This window comes from Vidua macroura, chromosome 10, assembly GCF_024509145.1.
Source record: "Vidua macroura isolate BioBank_ID:100142 chromosome 10, ASM2450914v1, whole genome shotgun sequence".
Lineage (NCBI taxonomy): Eukaryota > Metazoa > Chordata > Aves > Passeriformes > Viduidae > Vidua > Vidua macroura.
In genome coordinates this window covers 19,316,836-19,342,141 of record NC_071580.1, presented here as the reverse complement: position 1 = coordinate 19,342,141, position 25,306 = coordinate 19,316,836, and the positions used below count along the sequence as shown (strand labels likewise).

The 25,306-nt window shown below is 43.4% G+C and overlaps 1 protein-coding gene across 3 annotated transcripts in view; it reads left to right on the top strand.

Annotated features, from left to right (window-relative positions):
• The first annotated feature begins 2,029 nt into the window (after positions 1–2,029).
• MYO7B (myosin VIIB) overlaps positions 2,030–25,306 on the top strand; it is a 48,227-nt gene continuing 24,950 nt past the window's right edge. The window contains exons 1-23 of one of the 3 annotated variants that reach the window (XM_053986639.1): positions 2,030–2,049; positions 3,315–3,428; positions 4,007–4,159; positions 5,372–5,556; positions 6,403–6,524; positions 7,214–7,356; positions 7,450–7,563; positions 9,194–9,347; positions 10,286–10,362; positions 10,674–10,793; positions 11,015–11,157; positions 12,549–12,759; positions 14,281–14,416; positions 14,666–14,826; positions 17,093–17,230; positions 18,207–18,359; positions 18,910–19,008; positions 19,551–19,645; positions 20,762–20,846; positions 22,033–22,179; positions 22,853–22,954; positions 23,534–23,710; positions 24,425–24,634. In XM_053986639.1, coding sequence (XP_053842614.1) covers positions 2,032–2,049; positions 3,315–3,428; positions 4,007–4,159; positions 5,372–5,556; positions 6,403–6,524; positions 7,214–7,356; positions 7,450–7,563; positions 9,194–9,347; positions 10,286–10,362; positions 10,674–10,793; positions 11,015–11,157; positions 12,549–12,759; positions 14,281–14,416; positions 14,666–14,826; positions 17,093–17,230; positions 18,207–18,359; positions 18,910–19,008; positions 19,551–19,645; positions 20,762–20,846; positions 22,033–22,179; positions 22,853–22,954; positions 23,534–23,710; positions 24,425–24,634 — 3,057 coding nt within the window. In that variant the 5' untranslated portion in view covers positions 2,030–2,031. Of the gene's footprint in view, positions 2,050–3,314; positions 3,429–4,006; positions 4,160–5,371; positions 5,557–6,402; positions 6,525–7,213; positions 7,357–7,449; positions 7,564–9,193; positions 9,348–10,285; positions 10,363–10,673; positions 10,794–11,014; positions 11,158–12,548; positions 12,760–14,280; positions 14,417–14,665; positions 14,827–15,460; positions 15,500–17,092; positions 17,231–18,206; positions 18,360–18,909; positions 19,009–19,550; positions 19,646–20,761; positions 20,847–22,032; positions 22,252–22,852; positions 22,955–23,533; positions 23,711–24,424; positions 24,635–25,306 lie in introns of all 3 variants that reach the window. The other 2 variants (XM_053986638.1, XM_053986640.1) reach the window with 2 other exon arrangements.

Genomic DNA, 25,306 nt, shown 5'->3' with positions numbered 1-25,306 from the left:
CTAGGGAGTTAACATGCACCTAGATTCTGGAACACAGGGACAGAGTGTTTGTTGAGAGATAAATTAATGAGAGTGAAACCAGGATGTTTTGTCCAATTATGTGTGTCTGTATTATGAATTTCAGTTAAATGTGATGAGTTAATTTTGGTCTGAACTCTAGGTACTGTGAAACACAGACCAGACAGAACACAGATTGATGGGCATTTTCTTGCAGAAAACAGTTATGGAAAACCAAGGGGAGGTTTTGATGAAGGAATGAGGGTCTGATTTTCTTCATACATAACAGGGTGAGAGACAGTCCTAGGGAAGTCAGTCATGTCGGAGCAGGATAAGACCAGATACTAAAGGGTTTTCTTCTGGGAGTGCTTTCCAGAAATCTGAAAGGATACAGGCCTAGTGGAGAGACTGAAGTTTAAGGTTCACTCAGGCAAGAATTAGCCTTCATGCTCCGTGGAACACCTGACATGGAAGTGACATATACACTGAACTGGGAGCAAAGTCCTGTAATAAATAACCGTGCTTCAGTCATTTCCTCCTGTGTGCAGTGGAGAACTGTAACTTAATGGCACCAGGGCCACTTTCACCATCCTTTCCCTTCTTACTCCAATGCTTATGAAAAAGAGGGACCTGAGTTGCAAAAGCCACACTGAAGATTTCTTCTGGAGAGGTAAATTCCCATCCTGTGGGGTGTGATTTGGTATATGGTGCAGCATTACCTTGTCAAGAGCAGCAGCAGAGAGAGACAGGCTTGGCCAGGAAGTGGCCATGCAACCAGGTGGAGGGGGTGGCCACTTACAATTTCTCTGGGAATAAGAATTTTAAATGTTGGAACTGCATATCCTGGGATTATATGGCATCTCCTCCCTACATGTCTGCTCTTGGCTGCTGTCAGACCGTATCTGGAGACAGCTGTCCCTTTGATGTGACACTGTACGGCTGTCTCTGTGCTTGCATCTGCCACTCCTTCCTTGTTCGGGGTCAATATTTCTACTCCTTTGCCATATTTTGCTTTCTGGTGCAGGTGAAAAAGGGCTTATCAGTTGTGAGTCGCTGACTGTGGCCCATCTTTAGCATATATTTGCCAAGGACTGTGCTTCTGTGCCACCCTGCACCACTCACAGCAACAGGCCATCTCAGTGTTGAAGTTGATACATAGGTCCTGCCTCTGAGTCCTGAATAAGATCATGAGGACTTCACTGTAAGAATAACAGAATATGAAAGACCAGCTGGCAAATCATCCTAGCCATGGAATCACTCCTAAAATCCAGCTCTGTGGGACAGAAAGTTGCTTTGAAGACTTCAGTTTCCTGATTAGGACAGCCTAAACTGCATCATCCCTTAATTAAAGCACTGCTGTAGATTTCTGGCCACTGATATTTTGGCTGTTATGTTCTTGACAGTGCATTCCTAATTTTATTGTGGTTCCCTCCAGTCCCTTATTTTGCTGTTCATGCCTTGATTGCAATCCCTCCCATTCTAGCCAAGGAAGGTGAACTCTAGGCCTTTGTTTCTGTTTGGTGGTGGGTTCAAGCTGGAGGGTCTGAGGGAACTCAGCTCAGAAAGTATTAATTAAACCTGTGTCTCTGGGATAGCCACTGAACTGCTGGGTCAATGGACCAGCGAAAGGTAACTCTGTTGTGCATCAAATCACATTGCACTGTGGAGTCTTTTTATTATTGAGCCAACCTTGAAGTTCAGACAATAATTGTGCCTAGCACTTGACTGAGAGAATTATTTGGTATGAAAATGTGCACAGTGAAATCTTTAGGGCTGAGAGCATCTCCAGTGTTATGTGGTAGAACTCAGAGCACCACCCCAGTGCTGCAGGTTCTTTGCTTTGTGTAGATGGTGTCATTGTTTCTACATTGGTTCTATTTTACTATGATCTCTTCTGCTTTAACAAAATTATTTTAAGACATTTTGATGTTATTTTTTTGCAAGGAAACCCTGCTGTCTGTTCTCATCAAAGCCCTTTTCTGACCTAACATTATGTTTTTGGCATGCAGGTTGCATACAGTGATCTGAAACATAATGGTGGTTTTCAGAAAGGTAAGTCCTACTCTTTGCTCTGATTGACTGATTAGCCTGAGGCCCAAAGAGGAGGAAAATTACCTTACCATCATGATTCAATCAAAAGAAAGTTGCAATAACCCAGTATCAACAAGGTATAAACAATTTCATCCTAGACTAGAGAAGCAGAGGTGTCTTGCCTTACCAGGCCATCCTCTTGTTGAGCAGGTGACCTCTGTCACAAGGTGTGGCACTAAAACTACACAAGTTACCTTTGGAGTTTTATTTAACACAAATAAGAGCTGTTAGTCTGTAACATTCTTCATAATCTTGTGCAGTGTTTATGGATGCTTAAAATTGGTTGTTTGGTTTTAAATGTAAGCCACAAAGTATTTTGAGAGGAAAAATAAATTTTTTTTCAATGTTTTTTTTATTTGTTTCAATGTAAAAACATTGAAACTATGACAATCGGTGCTGTGGTGTGTAACAAAAGTTGTATATGACAAGACACAGCTAGAAAGTCCACTGATCTATAACTCTGTTCAGTTTTTATTCCATCTTTCTGTTTGAATTTGTATTAGGGACTGGAGCAAGGTAAGGTGTTCCTGAGAGCCTGGAGTAGGGAAGTATAACCAGGACACTGGTACAGGCAGCACCAAGATGTTGCTTATTCCTAGGAAAGGGCAGCTGTGGCTCACCCCTTTCTCCAGGCACAGCAGAGCAGGTTCTTGCTTGCTCTGCAGAGGTGCCAGATGTTGATAAGCCTCTACCTATGTGAAGAGAGGAACTGGGCTGGATAAAGAATGTTGGTCGGTTTTTTCATGAGAGAGATCATGGATGCACTCACATTTCAGCTATAGCAGGAAAAATATATATCTAAAATTTCCCTTTATATTTCTCTTTCCTGGTAAAGTCTATGTTCTCAAGAATCTCTTCTGAGAAAGTATCAGAGCTCATGTGAGGCTGCCAAGCCAGTTCCCCAGCATTCACTATGCCCCCAGCCAGCCTCTGAGAGGTACTGGAGCTGCATTATTGCTGTCCTTGGAAAAAGTGTTGCCTCATTTCCTCTTGTGAGACAGCTGGGTTTGATGACCTGTCCAAAGTCATGTTCCAGATCAGCTGTGGAGATGGGAGTAGAATTCAGAGGTCTGTAAATGTACTGCCTGCAAGCAGTAAGAACTTACTCAGTTAAACACTGTTAAAGAAATCAAATAACTAAAATAGGAAGACCAAGAGGTGTTTGCCTGTGAGCTACATGGCATCAAGTATGTCACTGTACTTGACAGTAGCTTTTTTCTCCCCAGGGTGATCATGTGTGGCTGGACACTCAACCAAACAGTGAATTTAATGTCCCTATTGGGGCAGTTGTGAAGGAATCTGACTCAGGACGGATCTTGCTGGAGGATGATGAAGGCAAGGTGGGCTATGCTATAAACTTCTGTAAAAGATGAACATAAAATGTAAAAGTACAAAGTACAAAAGAAGGCCCTATTGGGTCAGACCAAAGCTCCATCTATCCAGGTAGTCTGACTTTGATATAGGTAGGATATACTGGAAGAAAGGCTATAGAAATAAGGCAAGTATAGGATGGTCACCTGATATCTCCAGGACTGAGCATTAGGAAGATTCAGAACTTCATAAGATAGAGGTTATATCTACATGGTTAGGAAAAGGAAATGGATGGGCTCCAATCTCTAAATTTGGTGAAACTTTAGGTGGAAACATCATCCCACTGAAATCAGTTCATCCCTACCTTATACAATGTTCTGCCTGTGATGACAGAGTTACACTCTGAACAGTGTTAAAATTGGTTCAGAACCCACCTGAATGGCTTCATTCAGTGTTTTAAACCAGTTAATTCCTGTAGGCCAGTCACCTGTGTGTTAGAACATGCTTGCTTGAGCATGTATTATGCTGAAGCTCACTCTAGTCTAACCCTTTGTTTGCTCCTGAGCCACAGCATGACATGTTAAAGTCTGTGCCTTGCCTTTGTCAGGAGCACTGGATCACGGCTCGGAATATGCACATGGTGCACCTGATGCACCCTTCCTCCGTCCAGGGGGTAGAGGACATGATCCGCCTCGGGGATCTCCATGAAGCTGGCATGGTGCACAACCTCCTCATCCGACATCAGGAGCACAAAATCTATGTGAGTGCCACAGTCACTTCCAGGAACAGCCAGGTCACTTCCAGGTCACTTCCAGGAACGGCTTCTACACTTGAGCAGCCTGTGAGCCTTTCACACATGGGGCCCTCTGACTTTAATGACTGAGGGTGCCAAGGAGACACAACACAGTTTTTCTCTTCTTTCACTCAAGTACTTTGTCTGTGAAGAAGAGAGCTACCAGCAGCCCCTCAGTCACAGTGCTGGCACAGGTAGTGACTCCACTTACTTTCTCCCAGAGCAATCATTGCCACCAGCCACTGACAGTGAACTAAATCCAGCCCACGTTACAGCTCACTGCTGCTATTACCTGGAGGATCAGCCTAACTAGTATGCAGTGACATGATTTCAACTGTCTCCCAGTCCAGGCCAACATTTACTTGATTTTATTGTAATAAGATGGCTAATGAATAAATTTGGATATTTTGTCCATTACAGGTTTTATCTGTAACTGGGAAATTTGGCATTTTTATTTTCTTTTTCCTTAGTTTCCAGTTTGTAATATTATAATTAATATTCATGTTTTCCCATGCTTTGCCTCCCATATTATATACAGTACTAGAAAGAAGCTGCCTCTTAAACCATAGATGTGATGATATTTAGTGTAAAAAAGGACTGATTTTATATATCCTACAGTTACAACTAACAAGGTGTGTGTATAGACCTGTTATATTAAACTCTAGTGGCCTACATTTGTTTAATGTAGTTTTCAAACCATATTATTGCCTTGTATCTCCACAGCTTTCAACAGCCTCCTTCATTTCACTGGTGGTGCTGTTTACAAATGTTTCTAAATCACTGTATGAATAGCACAACTGTAAATTGGTCCATTAGCAAAGTTCAGCTACATCTGCACTAGAATACAAAAGCAGCTTAACAGAACACTGCAAAACCCCTTATGATAGCACCAACGTGCCAGGTCAAAGTGGACTTCTGTGTACTTCAGCTTGAGACAGAGGACTGAGCTGCCATTTAGCAAGGAGATCACACCTAGCATTCTTCCTTGGGCAAACCCCTCCTTATCTTGGGATGTGTACCAGCAGCTGATAGTGAGGAACTGGGCTCTCAGCCTCACCCAAGTGCTATGATCTCCTAGGCTTCCCTCCTGCTTCTGTTTAGATTTATACTGCAAGTGGCTTTGGTTGTATTCTTGTTTGCAGGTTTGCTGTAGCAATAATCCTCACAACTGTTTTCCAGACTTACACAGGATCAATCCTTGTAGCAGTGAATCCATACCAGCTGCTGCCCCTCTACACGGTGGATCAGATCAGACTCTACTGTAACAAGAGGATTGGAGAGCTTCCACCTCATGTCTTTGCCATTGCAGATAATTGTTACTTCAATATGAAGAGGAATAAGAGAGACCAGTGCTGTGTGATCAGGTGAATGGACTCAGAGAGGACAAATAGCAGAAACCAAGTCTGGCATGGTTTGGGGCATCTTGTGGACACAGGTGGACATAGGAAGGTCTCCAGACCTTCCAAATGGAAGGGCACAGATGAAACTAGAGACAACAGGAAGGAAATATTTTCTTCCCTGCTCCTTCTTTTTCAGTTAGGACTGCAAAAGGTAAAATGTAAGCAAAGGACTTCTGAAGCCCATTGTTTTGTCTCAGAATCTTTGCATGTGGTTGTACATTCTGCATGTGGTCACTACATACAGAAACATAACACCTGAGTGTGTGTGATGTAGGGCTATCTTTTACCTTGGAGACAGGATATTTTGTTACATGTATTTTCCAAGGCTAGACATTTCCTCAAGAGAAATAACCTCTGCTAACCCAAAGGTGGATGGAAACTTTCTTCCTCCTATAAAGAATCCATTTTCTGTTTGTCATCAATGTGAAGAAGCAGATAGTCTCATTGCAATAGCATATGATTATAGCTGAGCCAACTCAGCTATGTGCTAACACTAGCATTGACAAACTGGTAGTGCAATAAAGAAGAAAAGCAAGTGGTCATTTAATTTGTACAGGTACAGAATGTCTTCCCTGGATTTGCTTGTTTTTAATTAGTGGGAGAATTGAGTTCTCAGCCTAAATCTGAGAAACAACTTAAATTTGAGTAGATAAGATGATGAAAGACTCAAATTTTCCAGCCCTCTATGAAAGACAGTCTGATCTGCCATTCACAGGGTAAATTTAAGTGGGATTGTTTTTTTTGTAACTTGGTCTGCCACGTTACCAAAAAAAGAAAGGAAGCCTGTAATGATCTTATTTCTTACTGCAGTGGAGAATCTGGTGCTGGTAAAACCGAAAGTACAAAGCTAATACTACAGTTCCTCGCAGCTGTCAGTGGCCAGCATTCCTGGATAGAGCAGCAAATCCTAGAGGCCAACCCCATCCTGGAAGGTGGGTTACTTAGCAAACATGGCTGATTTACCACATTTGTCTCAGGATAAAATGAATCAGAAACAGATCCTTGAACCATTGTATCTGCTTAACTGGTAACCCCCCTGAAACACTGATGATGCACTGTAGATGTTCTCTATACTTTTCTGCCCTGTTCCCATGCAGTCCACAGCAGCTTTGCTCTCACACTGTAGGATGAGTTGTTGCCTCTGTAGTATATACACCCTGGAACTGCCAGGAGCACAAGAGTCATTGGGATTGCAGAGCCCAAGGCAAAGCCCCCTGGTTTGGCATTTGCCCTAGACAGTGACAAAGTGACTGGCCAAGCATAGCTGTATCTGTAGGGGAGCTCCCTGAGACACCCATCTTTCTCTGCACAGGGATCAAGATGTTCTCAGTAAATCATTCTGGAGGTCTTCAGACTTGCCCAGATCTCTTGGCTGGCCAGATATGGACCACATTTGGATCACGTGAACATGTCTTTTAGGACCCAATTTTCTGGGTGCACAGTATGCCTGCTCCTCTCTTCAGGAGACAGACTCAGACAAGACATTCTCCAGTGCTTCTCAGCACTGTCATTTGGAACACAATGTGTAGAATACTAGCAGTAAAGTAGAAGGGGAAAAAAACAGGCTTGATGTCCACGAACTGCAATAATACAGATACTATCTCTGTCCCTTGCCCATCAGCTTTTGGAAATGCCAAGACAATTCGAAATGACAATTCAAGCCGCTTTGGGAAATACATTGATATCCACTTCAACCAAAATGGTGTGATAGAAGGAGCCCGGATAGAACAGTTTCTCCTGGAGAAGTCCCGGGTTTGCCGGCAGGTGAGGGCACTGGCAGGTGTATGTTCTGCCTGTTCTTGTGTTAGAAGCTTATCCTGACAAGGCAGTCCCTTGGACTATTTCTTTTATTTTTAGGCTCCAGAGGAGAGGAACTATCACATCTTCTACTGCATGCTAATGGGGATGAATACAGAGCAGAAAAAGATGCTGAATCTGGGCACTGCTTCAGAGTACACTTATCTCACTATGGTAATAATCTCTGCTTTATTCTCCATTATGCCTCTGCCATTTGCTTCTTCCATCGTGCAATTGCAATCACTAGGAGCTGCAGATGGTAGTTACCAAATATGAACAGTCCTTCCCTTAGAGTACCAGAAGCAGTAATACCAAAAATGCTGTGAGCATCAGTTTCAGACACTTACTGTATTGTCCACCAGTGGGAAGCAGCTTGTGGCAGGTCAAAGCTTTCTGTCAAAGTCAGACCTAAGAAACATAAAGGACATCTTAAAACAGAATGCGGACAACATCCCCCACTTCCACAGACACTCAGATTTCAAAGGAATGCAAGGGATCTCATGCCAGGGAGAACAGTAATCACATATGTGTATCTTAGAGGAAAATTAATAAGAATCCTAGTTCTTATATCTAAAAAATCTTATATACATAATGCAGGCAGCTGGCATTCAGTGTAACCTCCCATGTTTGATGCTAATGATCATGAGTTACGATGCCATTGTGGCAGAAGTGGGATCTTCATAGGTGAGGTTGTGGAAATTGCTAATTGCGTGATTTAGGACATGAAAGCCATGATGAAAATCCTATCCTTTAGCCTGTGTATATACCTCATATTAAATATGCCAGCTGTTAGATTTGGGCTGTTCTACAGCTGTGGAAAGAATGTGTTTAAGTCCTTCCTTTACTGAAATTAGATGAGCTGGGCATCTATTTTCTAGGAAATGAAAACAAGTCTGTTTCTGAAGTCTCAAAAGCAAAACCATTAAAGTTGTGGAGGTTTTTCAAATGTAATGTTTTCAAAATGGCAGTGATCTTGCAGCAAAACTGATGAGTGCAATTAGTGGAATTAGCCCATTGGCTATTCCATAAAAAGGCTCCTGGGTCAGAGTAGGGCACTGTGATACCAAAATAGGAGGATTTGATTAAAGGAGAACATATCCATGGTTTTGTAAAGGTCAGCTCTTGGTACAAGCTGGCATGTTTACATGCTGTAAACTGAAATGTCTAGGAATATTTCATTTTTGTGATTATCACACTATATTGTCAGAAATGGCAAGGGTAAAAAAGGCATTTCCCCATCTCCATTACGGCTGAAAATAGTTTCTCTTAGCAGCAGCATCCTAGGACCTGCTGTGCAAGCTTTGATGGACGTGCTTCTGATGCTGCCTTGGATGCTTCCATTTGCCTTCCACTAGGACCTAATATTTTTATTTTGAGATCTGCCTTCTACTACTTATCCAACATTCTTTGGTTTGGGACGAGGGCTCTTAATTTTCCATTGACAAGGCAGAGAGAGGAAACCAAAGAAACAGGCATGGCCTTGTAAATGTAGGTAACCTTGTCCTTCTGTGCTCCAGAGCAGCCTTCCCACCAACTTTTCCTTTTGGCTTCCCCAGTATTCAGTCTAGCCCTGGAGAAATGCATTATTGAGCCCTCTGTTAATGCGTTCTTTTTGAGAGAAAAGATGAAGGAAGTTACAATCATGGGAGGAGGATATAGAATGTCTAAATAGGCTTTTACTTTGCATCCTTGTGGACTCACAGGATAGCCACCCTGTGTACAAAGGCTTGTCAGGCTGCACGTGCTTTCTTCCTTGTCTGGGTAGCAGGAGGATCTTCCTTACCTGTTGGTGTGGTACTTGCAGGGTAACTGCATGTCCTGTGACAGCCGGAATGATGCCAAGGATTATGCCCACATCCGCTCGGCCATGAAGATCCTCATGTTCTCAGACTCTGAGCACTGGGACATCAGCAAGCTGCTGGCTGCGATCCTGCACCTAGGGAATGTAGAGTTCCAAGGTAAAGTCAGCATTGCCTGTGCTTACCTTTCCTCAGACTTGATGGTAAAGGTACTTCCCTTGGGTGCTTCCTGCTTCCACCTGCACAGATTAGGTTGTGCTGCTCTGACCTGTACTAACAGGTGAACAGAGCTGGAAGGGCAGGCAGATAAGCACCATGAAATTCTGATTTGTGACTCCACTGCTATGTGATTTGAAAAACAGCATCTTATTATTATTTTGTTACACTGTCAGGTCTTCATGGTTGTAAACAGGCCCTTATCACACAAACTGAAACAACAGAGTATAATGCCATCTTATATTTGCTGATTGTTGTTCTACACAGGCCAGATAACACAGGAGTGATGTTTGCCTTGGACATAATAGCAGTCATCCTCCTGCTTAAGTCTGCTGAACACTTACCTGCACAGGTGCACTTCTGGAATGGACAGGCACAGTGTGACAGTGTGACCCACCAGCACATGCCAGAAGCTTTCACATTTTAGAAAAGAGCTCCTTGCTTTGTGATACTGCAGGCCCGATACAGAGATGCCAGCTGGATTCTTTGGATTAATGTTGATTACTAAAATTAGGGATTTCTTTTATTCCTCTTTGTTGTCTAAATTTCCCACAAGTCAGATACACAGGAAAAACATTTCCAGAAACACATTTTCTGGAGTCAGATATCACGTCCTCAGATCCCCAAAGATTACTATTTTAAATGAATAACCTTGTCAGTTTGGCTGCTGTTTTTAGCCTGACGTTCTAGGCATGACAGAGCCCTGTAGATCTCAGGATCCAGGTGAAATCAGGACCTTCATTGGTAAATTCACCAAACCTGTCAGTTTCAAATGAGAACTGAGTACCTTGCCACATTCCCAGTGTTATGGGGTCACAGAAATACAGCTACATTAACAACAGTGATGGTTCCCCCTGAGACTGGCTGTTTCTTCCTTGCAGCGGCCGTGTACGACAACCTGGACTGCTCTGATGTGATAGACTCTCCACACTTCTCCATCGCCACCAAATTGCTCGAGGTAATGGACTCTCATCTTCTCCTGCTGGTTCTTCCTTCTCCCTTGTCCCATGAGCACGCTGGCAGAGCACATCTCTGGAGATAATGTAGGAATGAACATTCAACAGGCATGTTGCCTCTGTCCTGCTGACACTCCAGTCATGCTGTTGCAGATGTCTCTCCAAGCTGGGAGAACTTTAAATGGGACAGCAAGTTGCCAGTGGATGCTGCTAGACAAGCAGTTTGTCACAGTCCTCCTCCTGACACAAACTTTGCTGGATTTCCTTTGTTCAATGACCAGGAATGACCAGGTTACCATGACTGTTTCTCCAGGTGGACTCGAGTGAACTCCAGAACAGCCTCACAAACCTCTCCATCATTGTCCGAGGAGAAAGCGTGTCCAGGCCTCTGAATGTGGTTCAAGCTGCCAATGGGAGGGATGCCTTTGTGAAGGTACTGGTGCTCACAGCTTCCCTGTTTAAAGACCGGGGATGCTTTCAGAGTTGTCTTTCTTCCTGGCTGAGGAGCCCCATGTGATAAACATTGACCCAGGGGTTCCAGGCCTTTGCAGTTCTCAGGCATAGCTTGACAGCACAATAGCAAGCAGTAAGTTATATCCAAAGTCTCTAATGATGGGCTCTAATTCCTCTTTAATTTATTTTTTTTTTTCTCAGGGTATATATGGACGGATTTTCTTGTGGATCGTGAACAAAATCAACTCAGCCATTTTCAACCCAGCTTCTCAGAAACCTAAAGACAGACATCAATCCATTGGACTGCTGGACATTTTTGGGTTTGAAAACTTCAGCAACAACAGGTAGGAAACTCCAGATGCAATGCAATAGGAAGCTGAAAAACAGCTGACATAAAGGGAAAGAATGAAAAAAACAAAGAAACACATGCTTTTTCATCATCATCCTGATTCTCAGAAAAATAGTGAAAATTCCATTACTGGATTTTCCCAGTTTTGATCATGCAGATTCCATTTTTCTTCAGTCTTGATCATATTTCTGCCTCCTTCCCCAGCCTTCATTTTAGTGCAGGTATTGCACATGTCTGTTCCAGAACCTGAGGAATTTTCTATAGGGAGATTGCTATGGAGCTATTATGGCAGGCAGCCACTATGTGAGGATGTAGTATATCCCTGTGTCTCTGTACCAAACTTTCCTGTTCCATAGCATTTTACAATATTTCTTAGGATACATTTGGCATGTAGTACAAAGGAGACTGTGTTGTGTTTCCCATTTCAGCTCATGCTTACATTTTTCTCAGTGTTCTACCATTTTAGTTTGGGTTTCTTTTGGTTGTTTTTTTTGTTGCTGTTGTTGTTGGTTTTGGGTTTTTGTTTGTTTGTGGGTTTTGCTTGGTTGGTTTTTTGGGTTTTAGCTTTTTTTTTTTTTTTTTTTTTTTTTTTTTTTCTGCTTCATTTCTTTACTCCTAAGGGCAGGTCAGCAAAGTTCCTGGTCAGCACATCATTGTGTCACTGCCTGTCACTGCTGTGTCTTCCACTGGTGTTTCCATTCCCAAAGCAGCATTTCTGTTTGCCCTTCTCTCTGGGGGGAGGGGTAGCAGCCCTCAATTTGTCAGGTACCATCAGTTCTCCACAAACCATCAGCACGTACTCTGCAGTACTCTGCAGTCTCTGCAATTCATTTCAACTGATGCCTCTTGCCTTCAGCAGGATAATGTTCCTCAGTGACTTTTGGAACAGAATCTGGGATCTCTACAGTCTGTCTTCTAACTTTTGTGTTCTCTCCTGTTATTTTGTGCTGTTCCCAAGATCTGCAGTGCCCATGGGTCCTCACTGTGGTGAGCACCCCAGAGACACACACAGTATGCAGTAATGATACTCAGGTGCAGCATAAAGTGCAAGCAGAAACATGTCACATGCTCATAAGTCAAGCGATTTTCACAGTTACATATTCCCATTTATCTCTGGAGTTTCTTGAAACACATAAAAAATCTTTTCTTGCCTACTCAGCAACATTCAGTCATCCGCTGGGTCATTGCTGCTGGTCTCTGCCACAGCAGAAAATGCCTCCCTTGGATTGCTAAGATTGGCGATGTGCAGCGATGGTGGTCACCAGCACTGTGGAATATGGCAGTGGTGTATCTGGAATGCATTTATTGCAGAGGCTAAACAAGTAGCAGAGAGCACTGCAGCACTGGCCAAAGATGACCACGGGCTTTCATCTTGTTCTTCCCCAGCTTTGAGCAGCTGTGCATTAATATTGCAAATGAGCACCTTCAGCAGTTCTTTGTGCACCATGTCTTCAAGCTGGAGCAAGAGGAATACCTTGCAGAGCACATTGCCTGGAACAACATTGATTTCACTGATAACCACCAGGCTCTGGAAGTCATTGCACTCAAGCCCATGAATATCATCTCCCTCATTGATGAAGAGAGCAGGTTCCCAAAGGTAAATTTCTGGTTTCATTCATAATGCCTGGCTTTGCATACAGCTCACAGGTAACACTTGGGTTTAGACACACAAAAGTGCAAAAGTGGCCTTCAGATACATTAGGAGAGGCAATATCTTCTCCCCATAGATGTTTCTTTCAAATTAGCTCACTACACAACTGCTTCACTCTCTGCTGGAATGTGCTCTTCCTAGTGCCTTGCTGTTGAAACTCTTACCGCTGTTCCAGACAGAGAAGGAAGGAGTCCCGACCATTTTACAAGGGCTTCTTGGGAAATCTTTGAAATTGTTTATTGTTTGAGTATTGTTCTGCTGTTGGTCTGGGCTGCAGCTTGCTCTTTCTTCCCCTTGCTGACACTTAATTGAGCAATGTCACCATTGTGAGGAACTGAAGGGGAACTACAGGCCTGGCAGCTAGCCTTGGTGCCAGGGAAGGTCATAAACAGATCATTTTGAACACCATCACAGAGCAGGTACAGAGCAATAAGTTGATTGGGTCCAGTCAGCAAGGGCCCTGCTTGACTAACCTGAACTCCTTCCATGACAAGGTGACCTGTTTAGTGCATGAGGGAAAGCCTGTGGCTTTGTCTGCCATGATTCTGTGATTCTGTGAAATGTTATCCTGCAAAGGCCAGTCAGAAGAGCAAAGATGAAGTAGCATCTGACCTCAGTCATCCCTATAGAGCATTTTCATAGGCTGCAGAGCATGGTGAGGCTAAACTGGAGTGTTGGTGCAGGAATCAGATGACAATGGTCCAGAAAAGCAAGCCCCTGCCTCAGCTCATTTGTAGTCCTTCAGGTAACTATTTGAGAGGATCATGTACAGGCAGACAGCTTTCCCCTTTCTTCCCCAAGAAGAGGGTGGTCCCACAGATCAAGAAAGCACCTCTTCCATGATTCCCAGAGCACGTGACTTCTGAGAGCAAAGCCCCCACTGCCCTGGGTGCAGGTGAGTGCAGAGAGCTCGCATGGCCCATGAGGGGATGGCATCATGATGGCACCCCTTGAAGAGAAGCACCCAGCTGACTGCCTAGCCTCTGGAACTCATGGTCTGGCCATGCTGACTGGGATCTGCTCAGGGATTCGTCCAGGGATCTCTGAGTCTTGCACCAGCTGGGGAATGCAAGAAGAACTGTGCCTGCCCAGGAGAAGGAGGAGGCATCCCTTACAGCTTCCTGGGTAGCAGAGTGTGAGAAGGTTGGTGGGGGCTTTGCTTGTAAGGTCCAAAAATCTGGTAAACTCTCAGCCCAGCTGGTGATGTTAGTAATGTTATGGGGGCTTGTGTACAGCCCTAGAACATCAGGCCCTGTGCTTGATATTGTATTCTGTCATGATGCTTGAGACAGGGGTCTGTGTAAAAGGGAGGATACTTTTGGCACTTTCTCCAGATCTACTACACACATAAGGGCAGAATTTGAGCTTTTGTTTTCTCTAAGCACCACTTCTGTTTGTTTGCTGAGCACAGGCCAGTGCTGGGGACAATCTGCTTAACCATCCGTTTTTACCTCTATTTGTTTCTAGGGCACAGATGCCACCATGCTAGTCAAAATCAATTCCCTCCATGGTAAAAGTAAAGTCTACATCCCACCTAAGAGTGTCCATGATACCAAGTTTGGCATCAACCACTTTGCTGGGGTTGTCTTTTACGAATCAAAAGGTGAGCCTATCTCTGCTGGATACAGAGGGTGAAGGGAAGAGCATGACCTGCCCTTGGATGCATGATGGATGCATGACCTGGATGTGTGGCTCTCCAGGGTAGTGTTGATCTGAAGTTGATCAGGAGATCAGAAGGATTACTTTAAACCAATCTGCAAGTTACTGGAAATAAAGTGGATTTTAGGTAGACAGTGGTGCTAGAGCCAGCAGGCTGCCAAGGTGACAGGCTAATATTGTTTCCATCCTATAGATTTCCTGGAGAAAAATCGTGACACACTGAGTGCTAATGTAATGCAAGTGGTCCATTCCTCCAAAAACAAATTCCTGAGAGAGATTTTCCAGGTGGAAACAACCCCACATATTCTGGGACGTGGGACCATTCGGCATCTTGGATCTGATCAGGTCTACAAGGTTGGTTTACTGGCACTGTCTTGCAGAAACAACTAATTTCTCCTGCCTTCCATAAAGCTCTGGCTGTTCTTGATCTCCTCTTTCTTTTGTACTGTCTCTGCAAATCCCTGTCTCTTTCATTCAAATTGTTTCTGCCAAGGGGGCTGCAGGAAAAGTCAGGGTCTGGCGTTCATGCTGTAAACAAGTGCAATGTCAGCCCTGTCTCCCAGGTGTGCACCCTGGCCATCTGTGTAGCCATGCCTGCAGGCTGTTTCAGAACCACAAGTCCTGATGCCTCCCACATGTTGTCACCGACTGGATGTGACAAAATTCATGATGGGTCATTATCACAGACTCCACTGAGCCTGTTGTGTCTGTGCCTAGTAAAAATAAGTGTGAAGTGCAGTGGACTACAAAACAGTGTGGGGCACAGTTCAGGTTCTCTGTCCTGCTCCAACTTCCAATACCTTGATTTCTGAACATTTAGCTATGTAGTGTCACCAGTATGTGAAGGTACTTTTGCTTTTGCTTGTTTACATCTCTGAGTTTTCCTGTCAGGATACAGAACAATCAGCTTGCTATCTTACCTGTTATCTGTCTATTCTCCTGGCATTGTTTTCTGATCTTGTCCTTTCTTCCTCTGTCTTTGTCCCAGTGTGGCTTTTTGCTGTCCAGAACACCTGGCCACGGACAGGTAAACATCCTGGGGCAAAGAATGTCAGAAGTGGTATAAACAGCAGATAACTTGCTTAACATCTCTTAAATGCTATGAATACCTCCTGATTAAATATTAGGTGTATTTACATTGCTCTAATGCTCTAACGGGCCTTGTCCCTATAAATAAGGCTGTGTTATTGAAAAAAAAGTACAGCAGCATCTCAAGAAAGGAAATACAAATGTGGGCTACCCCATGTCAGAATGCACAGAAATTAGCTGTTCATGTTCAAATAAATGGGACCACCATTGGGAAGCCTAAGAAGCAGGCTACAGAAAAGAATAATGAATGATGTGCCAGAAAACACTTTTTTGTCCTGAGTTTTGTTAGAGTTCCTTTTCTGACACACCACAACAGAAAAGTCACCATTAACTCCACAACAAATTCAGCTTTAACAATGTTGCATGTGTGAGATCATGAGGGCATGGACCTTGGCCTTGTGTGGCCATCCCACTGATGGTACAGCAGAAAGGCCTCTGAGGCCTGAGAGTGAAATCAGTAAAATACATATATGTTGTTATTATACCTACTTTGGGTGCTTGCTAGCCCTAAGATGCATCAGAGCTGCAATGAGAAATTCCCAGGAGCTGTTTTCAAAAGACACAAATGATTGATCACTGGAGGGCAGCCTTGCCCTGTAGCTAAAGCAGAGGGTGGAAATCTGAGTATTCAAAAGGGCACTTTAGAAGTAAGAACAGCAGGATGAGGTACCCTAAAGATCACAGAAGTAAAGGGGAGCCACTGGACTTTAAATTATTTACTTTGAAAAAATTCCAAGAACCCACAACAGACCAAACCCCCCAAACTAACTAACAAACAAACAGGCCGTGTTGTGCTGCACTGATCAGCTCATTGCCTGTATGTAAAAGGCCAGTGGAGTCCTTTTGTTCAGTGGAATCTGTACTCTTGTCACTGTAATTTAATGTGCCCATACTGAGATGTAGAAACTTAGGACTAATGTGATGATTTGCGTGAAAAAGACAGGTGGAATTGTGCTGTCAGAGAGGCTGGGAAAGTCTGGAGTGCCTCATAGTTTATACTCCAGTAAAAGTTTGCCTTTTCACTGCTTACTGTAGTATTAATGAGCAAGGTGATCAGCCATCCTAATCCCTAAGGAATGGGCTGTTCTGGATCTTTAGCATTCCTAGCTATGATGGCAGCAAAATATCTGGCTTGGAGTTTATTCCTGCATTGGGAGTGGCTGTTTCTCACCAAGCTTTCAGGCACACTCCCACAAATCACAGCTTGGCACCCAGGCCCAGCACTAAACACAGCCTTGGTTGGAACAGACAGGTACATGTGGGCTCCTGTGGGTGGAATTACTTCCACCACAGCCACCCCTGCTGCTAGAACTTAGTGCCCAACTAGGTGAAAGCACTTAGTGAGGGGTTTCTTTACAAGAATAAACACAAATTAATAAGGTGCAGATGGCCAGTGTAGCTCCCATGTAGGTAAATAATTTTTTTTCTGGTGCTTGTGTGATACTGTTACATTGTACAAAAATACAAAGGTTTATTAATTGGCCTCTGAGAGTGAATGATGTTGCAGTCAGCATGTGCTTTCTCCTCCCAGGGCTTGGATACCACCAAGCGGCTCTCGACACTGGGAGGACAGTTCAAGCAGTCCCTGGAAAAACTAATGAAAATCCTTGAGCAGTGCCAGCCATACTTCATCCGCTGCATCAAGCCAAATGACTACAAGAAACCACTGGTAATGTTCTAACAGTACAGAGTCTTACCTTTGGTAAAGTTTGTAATGAGAAAAGGCTCTCCGTTTCTGTGTAACATTTTATAGTTGTACTTGGCTGCTTCCAAGAATAGATGGAGTACAGGGTATTCTTGCAATAAACATAATAGGAGGATATAGCATGGTTAATTTACAAAAGCATCTCAAAAAAACACCAGAGAGTAATGGATAGCAAAAAAACACACAGGCGTATTCCTGAGTAGAGTTACAGACTCCTTTTTGGTAAAGATAAAGACAAAACTGAAAAATCTGTAGCCCCTCAACACAGGAACAAACAAAAATCATTAGGATCAACAGTGCTCATAGTATGAAATAGCCTGAGAGAGAATAGGAGAGCTGTGGGAGTTTGTGAGAGGGGTTATTTGGCTTAATCTGACATACCATCCATTTGTCATTAGGATGTGTGGCTGGGACTTGGGGGATTTTGACCTGGTTCTACTGTAAAACCTTGTATGGTGTTGGTCAAGTGATTTAAAAATTTTTGAAGCACTGCATGTGGCTTAGTGAGCCAATTTTTAAACTCAGAAAAGATTAAACAATAATAAGAAGAAAAGAGCAGCATGCCTGCTGTGCTTTGCATGCTATGCCCAAAGGCCTAAGTTGCTAATGCATCTGTTCACACCTACAAAATTATATGATCAATTCACTGTTCATCTGAAATTGCAGGACAAAAAATGGTAGAATGAAAAATGGTAGCCAGACTGAAGTTAACAGACTGTTTTTACTGCTGACATACACAAAATTGAAGACCCTTTGGGGTGACTTGTTTATGCTTGAAATGAATTCATTTAGTGCATGGAAGAAAAATACAATTTAAAAAAGCACAGTAGGCCAATTGGAGGCCCTCTGAGGCTGGAGGTTAATAGACATGTTCTGAGGGATACTGCACGTGTACCTTTTATCAGTGCTAAGTCTCCTCCTTGTCTGCTTTCCCCTTCAGTTGTTTGATCGGGAGCTATGTATCAAACAGCTGCGATATTCAGGGATGATGGAGACCATTCAGATCAGGAAGGCTGGGTACCCCGTTCGCTACAGCTTTGAGGAGTTCTTCGAGAGATACAGAGTTCTTCTGCCATGGTCTCTTCGACAAAAGGTGTGCAAGCAAAAACACGGTTTGAGGCTAATCTAACTTCTCCTTATGAGGCTTTAGTCTTTCCCACAGCAGGAAGTTCTTGAATGATGCTGCCAGAGTTGAGAGAGCTGTCAGCACAGAAGTCATCACAGGGACTGTTATCATAGTAATTATAGCTAAATAGTTAAATATTCCCTTCGACCTTAGCTGAAAACACAGTTGCTTTGAAGTCCAGCTGTCCTTGGCCTGCTTCTCACAGACATCCTAGGCAGGGTATCAGCCCCATTCCCATTGCCCTCAGATGTTTTTTTTCTGTGATCACATATTTCTCAGGTCTCTGATGTCCTCCTCACACCTTGACTCTGGAATATTTAGTCATGCAATCATGTTCCTCCTCTTCCTGACCATGTGAGCTGAACCACTTTCATTCATTGTACTGTCAGCCCAGAGGTCTGCAAGACCTCATCTGTTCCTGTTCTTCACCCTTTGGAATGCAGGGCAATAGATCCTTGCATAGTACTTGCTGTGTTTCACAGCCAAGCCCTAACGTCATGATGCTTTTGCACATCAGCTGAAGAATGATACTCGACAGAGCTGCATCAGCATCTCTGAAGCAGTGCTGGGCAAGGATGAAAGCTGGCAAGTTGGAAGGACCAAGATTTTCCTTAAAGTAAGTAAAAAGGACAGTTTATTGTCTTTTCTCATGAAAAACTGGATGCTTCACAGTACAGCTTGGCCTGCTTGTGCAAGAGTAGCAACCAAGGAGGACTGGGTTGTCTTACAAACTCTCTCTTGAATCTGAGGGTGGACCTTTGTTTTTGAAAGCCAAATAATTCAATTGAGACTGTTTGGTGTAGGAGAGGCTGATCCTTTTTCTGTGCTACAGCGCTGCAGCTGAAACAGCACACTGCAATGTATTGGAGCATAAAAAAGAACAGGATACCAGTGCACTGTTGCAGAGGACACCTTGCCTGTAGCATACCCCTAGTTGAAAACAGTCTTGCTTCAGGCAGATTCTTGCTTGTTTATGGCTATATCTAGACCAAGTCTGGTCAGGTGGTGTGCACTTTTCCTACTGCAGTCCCATAAATGCATTTTAGTCACATTATGCTACATCATACTGATTTTGGGCCACTTTCTGATCATATGTCCCATTTCCAGAGGTTGTAGGTGTGTCTGCTAAGCTGGCATATCCACATTTTCTTTTAACAGGATCATCATGACACTGTATTGGAGCTGCAACGCCAAAATATACTCACAGATAAGGTACTTCTTATCCAGAAGGTGATGAGAGGATTGAAGGACAGGTCAGTGATCTTACAGAAGGGAATTTGCTTTATTTTGAAGTAGCTAATCTTTGTGGTGCAGCTTAACACACTCCATGCTGCATTTTGAGTGCAAAATGTATCAGGCTATACCTTCCACCAGCCTAAATTTCATGCTCATCATGTAATAATGCACAGTGTATCTATGCAGATGTTGGACAAAGATTTGTTTTGGCTCAGTTTTGTTATTTTTGTGATGTTTTTCAAAATGCGGGGCTGTGGCATGTATGAAAAGGAAGGTTTGAAAGGATGACTTGCTCTTAATATTTTCAGTAAACAGTAGACATCTGGAAAGCAGGAAATCCCCATGGAATCTGTGTCCTTCTCAGAACTACAAGAATTCTCTTATTTAGGATGCTTCTTTGATACAAGACGTTGATAAGAATCAGATGGAAATTAACTAGTCCTTCTGTTTGCCAAAGATGCCTAATTCTTGCATTGTGTCTGGTTTAGTTTGAAGTATCTTCAGAAGTGAAATTTAGTTGCTGTCAAAAAATGTTTGTCCTCATTAAATGCTTTACATCATGATTTGTACTCATGGATCTTGTATCCCCTCAATCAGAACCATTATATAGGACTGAGTTTTGGTTTGGTTTAGAAATACTCTTGACCATAGTGAAGGAAGAACTAAAAAACATGACACAAATGCCCCAAAACTTCCCTCTTTTCTTTTTCAGACTCTGCCTGCTATCCAACACAGTATCCAAACCAAAAGGCTCACCTTGCTTTTACTTTTAACCCATCAGAGCTATGTGCTGCCTTTTTCAGCTGCAGTGTGAGAGTTTGTACCATGGGAGGTTCATCTTGCTCAGATGGGCTCCTCGTCCTGGCAGCAAAACAGAGAGAAAGAGGTTACTAGATGGGGAAGTTAACTTGTCCAGTCTTGATGTCAGGGGTTTTCAGTTCTTACAGAGCTCTCTGACCACAGCAATTAACTTGGTCTGTAGTTGCTATGAGTATTTTTGCAGCAAACAAGGCTTACATCAGACTGTGGACATCCCATAAAAGAGAAAAAAAAGCCACCTTATTCTCCACTATTATCATAAGAAGCAACATAAATAACCTATTGTTTGTCACCTCATATGTCTGTCTGCATAGGAAGCAGTTCCTGAAACAGAGGAGGTCTGCTGTAGCCATTCAGTCAGCCTGGAGAGGCTACTGCTGCCGGAAGGAATTCAGAATGGTAAGATAAAGTTGTATCAATGAATATATATTTGTGTGTGTGTGTTTATATATTGTGCCCTGCCAGACTGAGTGGTATATTAGGAATCAAGATTTTCTCAACTGAAGGGAGAATAGACAAGATGAGAGGGTGTAAAGGAAGGTATAAAGTCCAAGGAGGGCTCTGGGACCTCTCAGGCCTTGCTGAACCTGAGACATTTCTGCTTTTTGGTGAAATAGGAACCCAACTCACCTTTGGCAGGCCTGGCTCCAGAGACCTGACATATAAGTGGTTCCACACTTTTTATAGCCAGAAACACAAGCCTAGCCTTTGTGCATCACCACCACACTATGAGCAAAGTGTCTTCCACAACTGGAAAACTGCAGGAAAACTGGGAATTTGTAAAAAATTATCAGAAAAGTCATTATATTAATCTCACATTATTAAAAATGTTGCTGGGGGAGGTTCAGATTCAGATTAGATATTAGGAAAAAAATTTCACTGAAAGAATGGTCAGGCACTGGAATAAGTTGCCCAGGCTGGTGGTGGAGTCACCATCTTGGCACGTGTTCAAGAGACATCTGAATGTGGCACCTGTGGCTATGGTTTAGGGGTAGTTATGATGATGCTGGGTTGACAACTGGAGTAGATAATTTTGAAGGTCTCTTCCAACCTTGATGATTCTGTGTGATTCTGTGTGAAAACAACTAACTGATCTTCTATAAATGGTGCATTTTCTGGATGAGGAAAACTGGGGGCACTCACAGATTATGTATTTGTGCGGCAGGGATTATTATTATTATTACTGTTGTTATTATTATTATTATATCCCATAGATCCCATTTGAGATGGGACGGAGAAACTGCCAGTTTTAGTCAGAAACATTCAGTGATGCAATTCCTGTCTGATTGTTTCCATTCTCCTGGCTTCATTTCTGCTCTGTTCCTTCTCTTGTCCTAATCCCATGCTACCATTGTCAGTTTCTGGAGCCACTCCCTAGAACAGATCCCCAAATAACTCTATATACTAGTTTTAAAGGCCTATTACTGGTAGAAAACAAAGCATAAAGGGCAATATTACATTACCTACTTCCAGTTTCTTTATCCAGTTACCAAATGTTGTTGTCTTCTACTCATCCCAACTTACATCCCAGCCTGTCCCGATGGTTTGGAACCGTAATGAGTTCTTCTTTCTGCACCACGCGCAGGCGCTGCTGGGCTTCGGGCGCCTGCAGGCGCTGTACCGCAGCCGGCAGCTGGCTCAGCAGTACGAGGCCACGCGGGCTCGGATCGTCAGCTTCCAGGCCCTGTGCCGCGGGTTCCTGCTGCGTCAGAAGCTGGCAGAGCAGAAGAAAGCTGCGTGTGTCATACAGGCATATGCAAGGGGCATGCTCGCTCGCCAAACCTACCAGAGGATAAAGAGGGAGGTAATGCTCACAGATACCTTGTGAACACCTTGCTTCTATGGAATTCCAATAGAGATTTTAGCACCAGCAAGTGTTGCCTTAACATAGCATTGGGTGTGGATATTCATTTTGGGGTATTTTATTTTGAACTCTTGCCAAGTATAAAAGCAGATGTTAAGCAGATTGATCTTGTTTACATTTGCTTTATGTGATCATTATCATGGATCAAAACTTCACTGATACAGCTGCAGTGGCTGTGACAGAAGGGAGAAAAGATATGTGTGTATCAGCCAGTCCTGCAAGGGGAGATTAATTTCTACAGCAAGGTGGCACTCAGGGACTGCCAGAAGGGAATCCAAATGCAGTGTGTCTTGGTAGGTGCTGCCCTTGTCAGTCTATAGCACATGAGAGGCCTCTCCCTGATTTCCTTTCTGTACTAATGCTGTACAAACAGGACAAAGCCAGTTTGCAGATTTCTACCCATGGACTGTTCCCTAAAATGTCAAATCTTGAACTAAGACTCTGTTGGGACAAAGTCCTGGTGTGGACAGTTTGTTAAAAGCAGAAGGGAGTTGGTTCAGCAGTTGTACAAACAGTCACAGAATAGTCCTGTTGTCCACAGAACAAGCTGGAAGCCAGAAATATCCACTTGAAAGAAGAAAACCATCTCATCCAAGCCCTGGGACCACTGAAAGGAAGGGAAGAAGCTATGAAATTACAAAAGGTAGGTATGCTGGTGGAGGAACACTGGCCAGCATTACCCAGCTCACACCTGTGGACTTGCTCAAACCTCTGAGCACTGCTATATTTAAAGAATGGTAAGACATAGTTGTAACCCTATTTTTAATGATGTTTTGAAAATATAACAAGGCAAATACATACACATTTCTGTTTGCAGCATAAGGTGGCACTTTAGCCAAATATGCCCAATGCCATTACAAGTCTCCTGACACAAAACATTTTAAAATTTTAAATATTGTGGGGTTTTCTGTTAGAAATTCTGTGGTTTTCCTGTATTATCTGTTGTTGATTAAATTCTTATATAATTGCACATCATTACCAATAGGTCAACAGTCCATAAAGACAGCTGTAGAGCAGGGCCCTGCTGCTGATGTGCCAGGTCTTTGTGACTGCTTGACACAAGCAACATTTGACTTCCTGTTTCAACACTGCACTGGCAGAGCTGGACCTCACAGTCACACACCTTTGTAAAAGTGTTTAATCTTCATACCCCTTCACTCTAGCAGAATGATATTCATTCATGATGTTCATGTTCAAGTCATGCCTATTTCTGTGTTTAAAGGAACACCTGCTAACTCAGGAGAGAGAGGAGGCAGAAGCAAGACAGAAGAGGAACGTGCTTGCCAATAAACCAACAAATCATGATGTTATCAGCGACCAAGAAATGGTGGACAAAATTTTTGGGTTTTTACCTTCTGTGATTGGAGGCCAAGAAGGACAGGCTCCTCTGGGTTTTGAGGTACACAGCTGCAGACTGGTAATGGGTCATGCTTATCCCTTGTGTAAATCCACTGATTGTTAGAATTCTATCAGTGGTCAGTTCTGTTTAGTGAACTTCTGTACAGTGAAAGAATCCCCCAAATTAGTTATCCAGTCACTAAGGCATCTCTTGCAGAGGTGAGTTCCCAAAAGTTTTGGTCACATGCAGTTTAGGGACTATATAGTTTCAAACTTTGCATTTGTTTCTTTGGCCCAGCCAAACAGTACCACCCTCTACATTTTGGCACCAACCTCATGCTCTGCTGACAGTTCTCTCAGTGATTTTCTGTCTGAAACAAGCTGAAAGTTCATGACACAAGTTACACCATATTCTAGAAGGCAACATTTGTGATATACTTGTCCTGATAGCTGTGAGGTTGGAATTTTGTAGGAAGAGGTGGGCAAAATAAAATGGTATGGATAAGTATAGGATGTGAACAGTAACACCTGGATTTTCCATCAGCAATATTCTTGCTGAGGACCAAGACAGGAAGACCATATGGAATGGATGCATCTCAGAAGGACAAGCTCTGAGTCCAAATGATTTGTTGGTAACAACTGTAAATGGCTTTGGGGTTAGCTGGAAAGGCAAATTCTGGAAGACCTATGGCCAAGGGGAAAAAAACCAAAACTAAATATAAGCATATCAGAGTTCAATAAAAGAAAATATGCTTTTCCCTCATGTTCTGCACAGGACTTGGAAACAATGCCCAACAAGCTGGAGGAAGTGGACCTGGACATGATTCCCATGAGTGTGGAGCTAGAAGAGGAAGCACATGGTTTGGAAGAATACACCTTCCCCAAGTTTGCAGCTACTTATTTCCAGGGGTCTTCTACACATACACATATCCGGAGACAGCTACGGCACCCACTGCTCTACCATGATGACAAGGACAATGTCCTGGTATCTTGCTCCTTGTTGTTCATATTGAACCTGCTCTCTCCACAGCCCTGGCTTTACAGGTCCCATCATCCTTGGGTCCTGGCTCTGGCACAGCCCTGGGAACCAGAGACTCCAGAGCCAAGGAGATAGTCCTGAGCCATGGTATTGAAAGCAGCAGTTCCCATCAGCATTTTTTGGCTATTTGCTGGCAGATGCTTCACACAAATACCTGCTCAATGCAGGATCTCTGGTCACGTTTGTTCTTTTCCAAAGAGGGAACTCAAAGGTGTGTTTTGACTTCTCCAGACACCCTTTGGGGACAAAAATGGACTGGAGAGAAGAAGCATGAGAGAAGAAGCATAGGAGCTTATCTCTGCTCTTGTTAGGGTTGCTGGTTTGTGAGATAGGACAGAAGGGGGAGGGCCAGGCCTTCAATATCCCATTGAACCAGAAGGGGGATTGAGGAGGGCGTTTTCCTTGATTCTAAGGAGCCTTGGCAGAATGGAAAACCCCATGCTTCAAGAACTTTGCTATTACTTGGCTTTCTAGTTTTGGGCATGAAGGGTCCTGGCAAACTCGACTCCACTCCACTGCTTATCTGTCCAGGTCAGCAAATGCAGACTGCAGTTCAGCCAAGGCTTCACCACCTCCCTCCAGCCACAGCACATCTCCTAGGTGCCAGTAAAGGGAATG